General features: G+C 39.8%; 1 protein-coding gene across 1 annotated transcript in view; it reads right to left on the bottom strand.

Annotated features, from left to right (window-relative positions):
• The window catches only part of LOC124722117 (methionine aminopeptidase 2-like), a 105,642-nt gene that overhangs the window by 25,511 nt on the left and 67,254 nt on the right, over positions 1 to 12,877 (bottom strand). Inside the window, exons 6-7 of the mRNA XM_047247323.1 lie at positions 11,420 to 11,514; positions 4,807 to 4,948 (exon numbers count right to left, since the gene is read on the bottom strand). Of these exons, the coding sequence (XP_047103279.1) occupies positions 4,807 to 4,948; positions 11,420 to 11,514 (237 nt within the window). The remainder of the gene's footprint in view (positions 1 to 4,806; positions 4,949 to 11,419; positions 11,515 to 12,877) is intronic.

Below are 12,877 nucleotides of genomic sequence, written 5' to 3'. Positions count from 1 at the left end.
TTAGGGTGGTCAAGATAAATGGGACACCCTGTACAAAGTAAGACTGACATTCACTCAATCCCTCTGCAGAGGAACTTTCAAGAAAGGTAGCAGGGGCCAGGGATTTTCAAAGATTGATTTGAAGGGTGCATACCTGCAGTTACCTCTACATGCAGATAAGCAGAAAATCCTGGTAGTAAATTGCCTGTTGGAATGTATCAATACAAGAGGTTGCCTTTTTGGGTCACCTCGGCACTGGGAATTTTCAAGAGATATGCAGAGCAACTAACTCACGATACTCCTAAATGTGTAACTATTTGGATGACGTGTGGGTGACTGGTGCTACTCGTGAACACCACACGCAAACTTATCAACTCTATTTCAGCGGCTGCTGGAGAACAGACTCCATTATAACTTTGGGAAATTCGAGTTCTTTGTACTGTCCATTCAGTATACGGGGCGTATATTCAGCAGTAAAGGGATTAAGCCTGATGGCACAGTACATAGGTGCAACTGAGAAGCAGCCAGCACCGAAAAATGTGAAGGAATTGCAGTCTCTTCTGGGGAAAATGAACTACTATGCAATGTTCATTCCCCAGTTGGCTCGCTTGTCCATCCCTTGAACCACTTGAGGAAGCTGTTGGAAACACACCTGTGGCCACCTCCACAAGTAGTGCCATTCGTACTGGACAAGACAAACCTGCCACCCTCGCAACGAATGAGACACAATACAGGTTCAGGTCTGTCTTCTTGGATAAGAATACTGAGGGTACAAAGCAACAGACTGCTTTTGTGTCTAAAAAGACACTCTTGCAAATGTGGGAAAATTATTCACAAATTGAGAAGCTAGGACTAGCCACTTTGAATGGCACTAAAAATTTCCACGTTTTCCTACATGGGAAAAGGCTCCAGTTACTTACAGACCACATTCTCATCTTACAGACAAAACAGTGCAGTGTTTGCAATTGCGCTCTGTTTTTGAGCGATTACCATTAAGACATTCATTTTTGGATCACTGCACTCATGCAAAAACCGACGCATTATCACGCCTCCACAATGGCCCCAACATTGAGTTTGACTGGATGGAAATTGTGTTTTGCTCTAGGCAAGACTATACACCACACCTTCCAAGATTTATTATTCACTACTCATGAATTGCCAGTGACTACTAGCCAGTACCACCTCCTGTGTAGTCTTGTCAGTAGTGCAAAGTGGTTGGCCAGAGTGTCACCCAAAAGAATCAGACCCAGTCTCATGAAATTATTTTCCTATGAAACATGGGCTTAATGTTGTTCAGGGTGGAGTAGTTATCTACAGAGGATGCTAAATGTCGCATCATGGTTCCACCTCTGCTCTGTGGATGCATCCTTCAGCTGCTACATATGTTCCATTGGGGGTCATCGATGATGAAACCTTAAATTTGGTAGCACATTTACTGGCCAGTACACTCTAGCACACAGTGCGTGCTAATCAGGCGTGCACTCGCAAAAAAGCCTCCCCTGCAAGGATTTCCCTACGGCACTGGTCTGAGCATTTCGGAAGAGGATATGCATCGACTTTGCCAGCCCATTTCAGGGTTCACTGTGTGACCTCGTTGTGGATGAGTTCTGATTTTCCCTGTGTGGCACGAGTCTCATCTACGAGCGCACAAACTATGATCAGAGTGCTAACTACTATTTTCGCCACAGAGGAAGCCACTCTTATCTTAGTCTCTGACAACAGACCTCAGTTTGTTTCTGCAGAATTCGAGGAGTTCTATGAATGTAAAGGAAAACAGCTGCCTCTGTCTAACAGGCATTGAACTTTAAGTGGTCACAACCTTCCAGGCACAAATGAGGAAGGCACTGGTGCCAGTGCTCACTGACGTGGCCTTCCGATTCACCTCAGCCATCCGACGAAAACCTCACTGAGATACTGCACGGGCACATGCTGTGCACACTCCTCGATCTGCTACGAGGGCCCTGCAGATGTCGAGCTCAAGTTACACACCACAATACCGGTAGGGCGAGTTTCATGTTGCACTGTAAGCTGAGTTGGGCACCCGACATAATTCTGAGCCATGAGGGGGTGCCAAATATACTCACTGTGGCCAGGCAGAAGAATTTGCTCTGTCACCAAAACCAGTTGCAGCCGTGACACATGCACGAGTACCCTCCACTCCAACCCTGCGCAGGACTACAAACCCAACCAGTCTCGGTGACGAGGCTTTCAGGGCATTCCCACACACTGCCAATGCTCCTAGATTCACAAGCCAGACACAGCTACACCTGAACCATCACCACCAGCAATGGCAGCAGCCAACATGCGAACCAGTGCAGAACTGGCAACCCATGGAGGCTGAGTCACTTCCTGCACCAACAATCTCAATGCCTCAGCAGAAATTGCAGTTAGTTAGTTAGTTAGTTAGTTTATGTCCCATGGATCATCTTTCATGCAAATTGTAATGATGTAGAATGAGTCATTTTACATTCACATTTCACATTAATTTGCAAATATGGCTATATGCTGAACATTTATAAGTTTTTTTAATTAAATTAAATCTACAGATGTGAGTTAGTAATTCCTATCCAACGCCTTTTACACATTACAATGATAGTAATTCTTCTGTGGAACAGAAGGAGTTAAGGAGAAACTTTCAGTTTGTTTTCAAATTTTGCTTTGCTGTCTGTCAGACATTTTACACCACTGGGTAAGTTACCAAAAATTTTGGTTGTGGCACTGTGCACCTCCTTTTGTGCTAAAGACAACCTTAATGTGGAGAACTGAATGTCATTTTTCCTTTTGACATTGTAATTACGTACCTCACTGTTCTTTTTGACGTGCAGTGGATTATTTACAACAATGTTCAGGCAGTAGTCAGAATTCCCAACTCCTTAAACAGATGCCTGTAAGATGATTATGAGCGAGAACTGGATATTATTCTTACAGTACATTTTTGATCAATATAGATTTCCTTTCTTAAAAGTGAGTTACCCCAGAACATTATTCCATATGATATTGAATGAAAATATGCAAAATATGTCTCTCCTCAACATTTGCAATGATTTGAAGTGCAAATGAGGCTGAACTAAGTTGTTTTAGGAGTTCCAAAATGTGCATTTCCCAGTTTAAATTCCTGTCAATATGGACACCTAAGAATTTATAAGTTCCCACCTTATTTATTACTTCCTCATCATGTTTTACACTTACCATTGGTATACTACCCGCAGAGATGCAGAATTGAATGTGACGTGCCCTTTTGAAATTGACAAAGAAACCATTTGCAGAAAAAGTACTTTAGTGAGTACTAGGAGGGCTTGTGGCAAAAACTGAGGCCTAAGCCCCAGGGGTATGCACTGTTCTCTACAATTGTGATCCTGTCTGTCTCAGCACACAGCAGGGGTTTCGAAATACTTGGTCAATGCACTTCTGTCCTCTGCACACTCACCACTATGGTCATCTTCACTCACTGTCACACTCTCAACTCTCAAGACAGACTGGTGCCAAAATAAGGGTCCTGTATAATAATTCCTAGTAAACAATGCTATTATGTTTCAACATTTACATCTGCAAGTCCAATCAGAAAATATAAAGTGCCTTTTTCCCAAGGACCTAGATGGAAGGCAATGTGTCAAGAAAAGTGAGGCCAATAAGCAGGAACAGATTTCACTTTCAAATACAGGGTCCACGAAACTGATAAATAAATAAAAATAAAAGTACAATAATTTAAGAAAAGGCAGTTTAAAACTCAACCACATTATTAGGGACAAAAATATTCTGCTGAGCAGCAAATCAGAAGAGCCCGTTCATTGTCAAATGACGTACTATTACCCCTAATTGCATACAATATTTTACTTTGAAATGTACAAAGTCTTCAAGCTTGAAGCTGCTACTGCAAATTTCACTGCACTTGTTGAAATAGCACTGCCATCGCTCTGGTGCTGCCCTGTGCCACAGTGGCACCATTGCAGCAAATTTTGTCTGCCAAGAAGCCACATCAGTGTGAGAAGTGACTGAAGCTACTCTCTGCATATAGCATTGGTCATCATGATTGCAATGATGGAAATTTCTATCTGAAGAAAGGTACAGTAATTCATGAAAAGGTCAGTTTGTGGGGTCCCCCCTCCCCCCCCCCCCTCAGAAAGTGTAGCAGACATAAGGATTTTGTGTGTTTCATTAACTGGTCCAGAGTGCAACAATTCATCTCTGAAGAAGTTCTGTTGATAATTCCTGGGAGTGGGTTTCCCATTTTACACACGTTCCATGCTAATGTTGATGTCTCTGTTAGGAATAAAAGCCACTTGTATTTTGTATTAAACCATTTGCAGGTGATGAGTGATGACAAACAAAAACAGATTTAAAATGACCACATTTTAGGTTTGGACAACAAGTCTTTTTCTGAATTTACTAAGAGAAAGCACAGACATCCCATTTCACTCATACTAGAACTTTACAAGGATGACAGTCATAATAAAGCAGGGGTCAAACTGACCACTGTCTACCAAATATCGATCTATAATATTTGATACACATTTTGAACACAAATAACATAAAAAAAGGAAAGCACAGAAAACAATTCATGTAATTCAACTGAATTGAAACACATGAGGTGAAAAGAGTCATAACTTGATATTTTCTTTAGTCTAGTACACAACAATACCTACGATTGTATGTTCCATCTCAGCTAACACCAACATAAATATTTCTGTGTTTTGATCTCTGTCTGCATTTCACAAACAAGCCTATCCCTATTCTTGCTTGAAACAAGCACAATCAGTGTTTTACTGTACAATATTAACATTATGACTTTAACTGTAGTTCACAATAACAATAAAATACATTACTCACTGTACTGTGATATGGAGTGACCATTAAGATTGCGAATTGATTTTACTGGATATGTTTTGCCATCAATTTCCACCTCATATGATTCCATCACTTCCTGGATCTCTGCACCAACATCACAAAGTGGAACATCAATACCGGCACACTGAAAAATATTTTGAAGCTTGTCAAGAAAACCGTGTGGAATGTCATTAAATTAAAAAAGTGATGTAGCAATAATCACACAGTATTCTACATAAATCTAGCAACTGCAAACAACATGAGACTTCTCAGTACACAAAAATATGTTGAAAAATTGGTACTACGCACCTGAAAAATATGAGTGACAACCACTCCCAATCTGATCTTTTCCTATTACTAATAAAAATTCCCAGCTTGTAAAGAAAAAAATTTTATTTCTTCACCCTCTCTCCAATTATTTAAAGACTACTTGCAGAAAATTTCCATCAACAAATTTGAGGCACAATGAACTATAATATTTTTGCATGCCCAAGATGTGTAGGAAAAGATGATTTGTAATGAAATGAAAATCAATGTTAGACGAGGAACATTCAACCTGTAGCATCATGTCCAAATACTAACAATTCTGAAACTGACAATTCAATTAACACACAGTCTTACATGCAAGATACTCTCTTCCACACACTTTAAATGTCAAGGACGTGAATTTGTTGTCAGGACCATTTATTTAATACTCTGAGAAATACAGGTAAAGAAATTGAGAATAATGAGACTGATGCTTCCATCGACTTATTGCAGTAGTTTCTATATGTTTGTCTTTCGACAATCTCCTCCTCTCATGCCAATAATGAAAACACCAAAAATGGAGGACAGGGTGAGCAGTGGCAACATTACAAAAAATTACAGTTAACTTTTCCAATGCTGCCACACTTATGTAAAATAATTTTCACTACACTCATTGCATCTCATCAAAATTTCCATCCTTTACAACCTCAAGGTCAACAGGACATTGAACTGAGCTCTCTTCCTTTAACTTCGAAACGCAGTCACCAAACTTTGTTTTTCCTTCCAAATTGCTTCAAAGATCTTGGCACATGCACCACTATACACCTACCAAAGCTGTTGCTTTACAGAAACAATCGCTGTTCTACCAGAGTCTGCATATGTAGTACAACAAATTCACATGTCGTAGATCCAGGTTATGAGGAGGATGCTCTATAACTTTTTTGCCTACTGTAAATAAATGATTGATACATGTTTTGACCAGTGTGGTGGAGTACAGTAAATTTATTGTCCTCTTATCATGTACAGGTGATATAAATTATTTTCAGGACTTTAAGCATTCATCATTTTGCAAACAGCTTCCCATTGCAGTAGTCATTTTTCGTATTACGTGTACCTATATTTGTTTTGTGGAAAGAATTTCAGGAAAACTAAAATGATCATTTACAAAACTTTTTCTAGGAGTAAAAATTTAACTATAAAATTTATCGAAACCACTTACAGACATGTCACCACTGAAAATTTTTAATGACTTATCTTCACCCAATTGGAAGTATTACAACACAGCACCGCAGTTTCTCTGATATGGTGCAATGTTACCATATGTCATTCTTCACTACTTGATTTAAAAGTATAAAGTAAATAGCATATTACTATAAATGACAACTATGGTTGCATGTTATAAAGTTTGACAATAACTGCTTGAATTGAATGTTCTGCTAGTTAAATGGCAGATTTAACTTTAACCCAGTGGAAAGTAGATGTTCTGACCCACAGTGTTTTACATTCTGATCCGAACAGAGCATATATGATGGGAAAAATCATGAAGCAGAGTCTGAGGTTATTTCAGTACAAAACTGAATTTATTAATTACACAAATATAACTGACTGGAGCAACAATTATGTATGGATATAATGAAACACTGCCCAGAACAGTAAATAACAAATCAGAGGAGAAAATAAAACTGTTGACTGTTGATAAAATTATGAACACAAGATTATTATTATTTTTTTTTTTTTTTTACCCTCAACTACAAAATTAACATATATCTTTCACATGTTACAGAAACTGATTTGCTTCAACCTTCTCCATCAATACCAGTTTGTTCCAGGAACTATTCTGTGAATGTAGAGATTATGTTCATAAGCAATACATTTTTTTGTATGACTACTCACAGTGGTGCGAGTATTTCGAGTTTTGACACAATGGCCACAAGGAGTTCAGTTGTGTAATAAGATTGTAAATGCTATTTTTCAAATAGGATGTACTTTTGTTTGTAATATTCATACATGATCATTATATTATCAATCAATGTATCAGAGATATGGTTTGTTTTTAAATTTTTATGTTTGACAGAAATCAATTTCTAAATGATTAATGGAAAATCTCATATAAGATGTGAAACAAATACTAACAAAGAGATAGAGGGGCTGGCCAGTACTTACCTCAGCTCAGTACAGCCGATAGATACACACAAAACAGAACTGAAAATTTACATTCCTAGCTTTCGGAACTTTGTTCCTTCATCAGGGAGGAGAGAGGGGAAAAAAGGGAAGAAGGGAAAGTGGATTCAGTTACTCACAACCCAGGTTATGAAGCAACAGGGAAAGGTAAACAGGGAGGGTAGCAAGGATGGAGGCATGGTTGTCAGAGGGAAGCCAAAGATATTCTACTGTAAGTACTGTGCCAGCTTCAAACCAAAGAGGATGCATACAGAAGTAAAGTATAAAGATAAACACAACTATGTAGGATGAAAAGATGCGTGAATGGCTAAAGAGGAAAGGGAAAGAGGAGAAGACTGAAGAGTGAATGGGAGTGAGGTTGTTTAACGTAGGTTCAGTCCAGGGGGATGGCGGGATGAAAGGATGTGTTTTCCCTGTTGCTTCATAACCTGGGTTGTGAGTAACTGAATCCACTTTCCCTTCTTCCCTTTTTTCCCCTCTCTCCTCCCTGATGAAGGAACAAAGTTCCGAAAGCTAGGAATGTAAATTTTCAGTTCTGTTTTGTGTGTATCTATCGGCTGTACTGAGCTGAGGTAAGTACTGGCCAGCCCCTCTATCTCTTTGTTAGAAATCAATTTCTATCATACATAACGTAAAGGATTGTTCTCATTCTGAATTATCTGTTATCAACAAGAATTTCATCAATGTTCTCAATATTCTTACTTTCCGAGTTCTGTTCATTCGTTTATTATGTTATTTGGATTTTTTGCAAAATGTGTGTAGATTTCTATTGCCTCCGAGATGCTCATGTAGCTTCCTTTTTCAGGACTATGAAGACTAGAAGGATTAGTGTTTGTATCAACTCTAGAGTGTTTATTGTCTTGAAGATGAGTGTTTATTGCCTTGAAGATACATAGTAAATGTGGAGAGGCTGTTTTGATTTCTGTTTATATGCTCTTTGTATCTTACTGCAAATTTTCATCTTGTTTGTCTAATGTAGACCTTTTACAGTTACCACATTTAATTTTGAACAATTATGAAAAGATGATGTGATGAGGTGAAGACAGGCACAAAGAAAAGATTGTTACACACCACACTTTCAGCCAAAGCCTTATTCAGAAAATAAAGGAGAAATACACACACACACACACACACACACACACACACACACACACACACACACAAAACAACAGGAAAGTGGTCTGATCCGCTCTCCACAAAGTACCACTGAGGACACGTAAGACACTGAGGGACCGCGTACATCGAGCGGCCAGGTAAGACATGGGACGACCTTCCTATCATGCATAAGCCCCAGGAATTTCGTAGTTTCAACGAACAGAAGAGCAATGGACCCAAGATGTAAAGATGGTGGAAGAAACCAATTGTGCGGCCAGAAATTTGTACTAACAGTTTTGTCAGCAGAAAAGTAAAAGCCACTGTCGATGCTCCACAAGTAAAGGCAATTGAGACAACACTGAAGATGCTGCTCAAAGAGACAAGTCCATGGAGACTGCAATAGATCACAAAATCATCAACAAAAAGAGAGCCAGAGATGCCCAGTGGGAGACAGGCCATAATAGGATTAGTGGCGATAGCAAAGAGCATGACGCTCAGGATGGAACCCTGAAGCAACCTGTTTTCCTGGATAAAGGTGTCCAACAAGGCATAATCCACATGTACCTTGGAAACTCTGTCATTTAAAAATTCCTGAAGAAAACAGGAAATGCCACCTCAGAAACCCCATGTATATTGTGCACGGAGGATACCAGTCCTCTAGCTGGTGCCATAGGCTTTCTCCAAATTGCAAAACACAGCCACAGTCTGGTATTCCCACAGGAAACCTTCCATCACATGGGTCGACAAAGTGACAAGACGTTCAACTGCAGAACGGCGCGCTCGAAATCCACATTGTGCAGTGGTTAGTAAACTGTGAGAGTTGAGCCACCATAACAGCCGGGCATGAATCATACATTCCCTCAACGTGAACACAAAACTGGTCAGAGAAATGGGGTGGTAGCTACAAGGAAGGTGTTTGTCCTTGCCGGGCTTAGGTATGGGTATGACAGTGGCTTCATGCCAGCATGAGGGAAACATGCCCTCTGCCCAGATGCAATTCTACGTATGAAGGAGAAAGTGCTTTCTGCAAGAGAAAGGTTATGCAACACCTGGATGTGAACATTGCCTGACCTTGGGGGCAGAGGATCGGGATGAAGTAAGAGCATGATCTAGCCCCTCATAGTAAAAGTGGCACTGTAGCAATCACTATTCTTAGAAGAGCAGATTATCACCAGAGGTTCCTCTTCTTATTTTAAATAGAGGAACACAGGGTGATTGTAGGTGGAGCTCAAAATCTCCACAAAATAGTGGCCCAACCTGTTGGAGATAGCACTATGACAACATCTGCTATGGTCAGGTCAGAAATTGGGGAATAGACATTGGCCCCAGAGAGCCATCAGAGGTTGGCTCACACAACAGAAGAGAGAGTGGAACTGTTAAAAGAACTAGTAAATGAAATCCAGCTAGCTTTTTTGTTATCGCAAAGAATGCGACAACACTGTAGGCGCAACTGTTTATAATGAATGCAGTTTGCCATCATACGATGATGGTTAAAAACACTGAGAGCATGTCTCCGCGCACAAATTGCGTCACAGCATGCCTCAGTCCACCAACAAACCAGGACAAGGTGAGGTAAAGATGAAGTGCGAGGAATGGAACATTCTGCAGCGGTAGGGATAACACTGTCAAGGTAGTCCACATGGTCATCACAACTGGGGAAATGTTGTTCGATGAAGTTCGCCAGGGAGGAATAAAGTCTCCAGTCAGCCTTGGTAGGTTCCCATTTAGGTGTGTCTACAGGCGGGGTAGGTGTCAGCAGAAGGATAGCACACAGGAAATAGTCACTCAAGCACATGTCAGAGAGAATGGACCACTTGAGATGACAGGCAAGGTGGACAGTGCAGAAGGAGAGGTCCAAATGGGAATAGGTGTGCATGGAGTCTGAAAGGAACGTGGGCACTGCACGTGAATCCTGCATTTCCATTGTGCTGCCAATTATTTGCACATGATTAGATGTAGATAAAAAGCAAAAATGTTAGCAAATATACAAATTTATAGAACTTAAAAACAGTCACAAACTATGAAACATTAAATATAACACCAGTCTGCCAATGTATGCCTGTAGTATTTTCAAGCTTATTTCTTTACATTATTCAGAAGAGGTGCAAACACAGAGCAACTGTTTTAAGTATATCATCACCTGCTCCTTGTAATGAAATAGAAATAAACAAAATAGAAGGTGACATATTTAGAAATATAATATCAACGTATGCACAAATCACATTTTAAAAAAAAATAATGGAATGTTTACATATTAAGATTAAGATAGGAATCTGACACAGATGAGATTGCTCTGGGGAGGGCAGATACACAATGACATGGTGGAGTAGCTGGGAAACAGGGGTGGGGGAAGAATAAAAGAAGATGGAGACTAAGTGATTACAGAGTGGAAGGTGTGAGAGAAGATTAGTGAAGTGGATAGGTGTGGAGGTGGATTTGGGACACGGACTAGCAGGCACTGTGACTAGGATTACAGGACTGAATGATGTGTTGGGAGAGCAAATTAAATTACTTGAAAGTAGATATTTTGTAATCAACCAGCAAAACAATATGGAAATACAAGTGAAAAATGTTTCTATATCTTTAACAACAATATAAGGAATAGGATAGATTGCTACTTGCCACAAATATGACCCCCTAAGTTGCAGACAGGGACAAAGAAAAGGCTGTTACAAATGCAGCTATCGGACAAAGCCTTCCTCAGCAAAGAAAACATATACACAAGCAAGCACAACTCACGCACACTTGGCCACTGCCACCAGCAACTCCAATTGGAGTTTGTCTACAACTCAATGGGTCACCTTTGTGATGATTAGCAATCTACCCCATTCCTTATATTACTGTTATTCCAACTTGGAGTTTCTATTGTTTGTTTCTATATTCTTATAAATTTCATTTGCTATACATTTTCTTGCTCAATAATTTCTGTCACATTCAGATAACATGGCATTATTATTCTCTTTGACAAAGATATGATGAGGAAATCAAAATCCTATAAGTTTCTGTAAGATGGTTAGTGCTGCAAACACAGCTATAACAAAGTGCTGTACGAAAGATTACCAGTAATTACTGATTGTAACTAGTAGATTCTTACCCTTATTCCTGTATTTGTTGCTTCTCGTACAGCTTCAATAAGTGTATCGTACTTTGGATTGAAAGTCAATGTGAAAGCACAGTCTATTATTCGACCTGCAACAGAGTTAAACAAAATACATCTTTTATATATTTGAAAAACATATTTCCACCACCAAGAGCTTCTGATAAATGATCCTTTATTTACTACAAGTTTAGATCTTCAGATTGACTTATTTGCAAATGGGAGCTATACAGAGAAGCATGAAAGACTTTGCCTAATAGTCCCTGCACATGTACATAAAATAAAACTGAAGAATTTTTCTCCCCTCAAAAAATAAAAAAGAGCCAAGTAATACTGTTATTATTGTAATATATGTGGAATTCAAAGTTATCTGGCAAAGGAGGATTTTGAACTCAGCTGGGTAGCATCATCCATACTTTGCACAAAATATTGGATATTGCATTAATTTTTGCTCAGTCCCTAATTTGGGCACTCCTCATTGTTTGATTAGGCTGCAAAAAAAGGGGAGGGCAAGCAGGAGAGAGTTACTTAACCTTCCAACTAGAGATTTATTTGAAAGGATTTTGAACAGACAACTCCAGCATTTATTTGCCTTACAGTACTCTAAAACATTTAGAGATCTACACTGGAGCTTCTGGTGTCATTACCTTTCATCTGCATCAACATACACGCTCCGCAAGCTACCGTATGGTGTGTGGCGGAGCGGAGGGTGCCTTACTTCCTTTCCTGTTCCCCTCGCAAGCAGAGCGAGGAAAAACAACTGCCTACATGTTTCTGTATGGGCCCTACTCTCTCTTATCTTACCTTCATGGTTCTTACGCAAATTGCAGATTGGTTGCAGTAGAATCATTCTGGCTGTCAGCTTAAAATGCTGGTTCTCTAAGTTTTCTCAATAGTGGCCCATGAAAAGAGCCTCATCTTTTCTCCCGTGATTCCCACTTTAGTTCACAAGGCATCTCCATAATTTTCAGTTACAACTCTTTGGTGACACATAAGGGTCCACTTTAATTGGATAGCCAGAGGTCACCCACACCTAAAACACTGACACTCTACATTATCTTATCTTTGTTGTGGAAGAACTTAATGGTCAGGATGTAGAACACTGGCTTCCTTCCATTTCTCCTGGTCTGCAGTCAGGCCAGCCCATCATGGATGAAATGCTCAACAAAACCACAACAGCTTATGCAGCCTGGACCTCACCATCTTCACTACTGGTTTGTGTTCAGTACTTAGAAGAACAACAGATTTTACTTCTGAATCCTTCAGGGCTTTGCAGCCTTAGACGTTGTCTACACTGATCACAAGTGTTGCACTGCTGTCCAGCACTTTGACTTTGAACAGGTGCAGTCCATCTGCTCAATGTATAGATTTCACTGAATGTACAGAGACCGAGCAACAGTCTATGTTTTGCATGATCCAACATCATCTTGAGATTCTCCTCGGTGATATCATCGT

Source organism: Schistocerca piceifrons, chromosome X (assembly GCF_021461385.2).
Source record: "Schistocerca piceifrons isolate TAMUIC-IGC-003096 chromosome X, iqSchPice1.1, whole genome shotgun sequence".
Lineage (NCBI taxonomy): Eukaryota > Metazoa > Arthropoda > Insecta > Orthoptera > Acrididae > Schistocerca > Schistocerca piceifrons.
The sequence above is the reverse complement of the archived record's forward strand: the minus strand, read 5'-3'. Positions and strand labels throughout refer to the sequence as shown.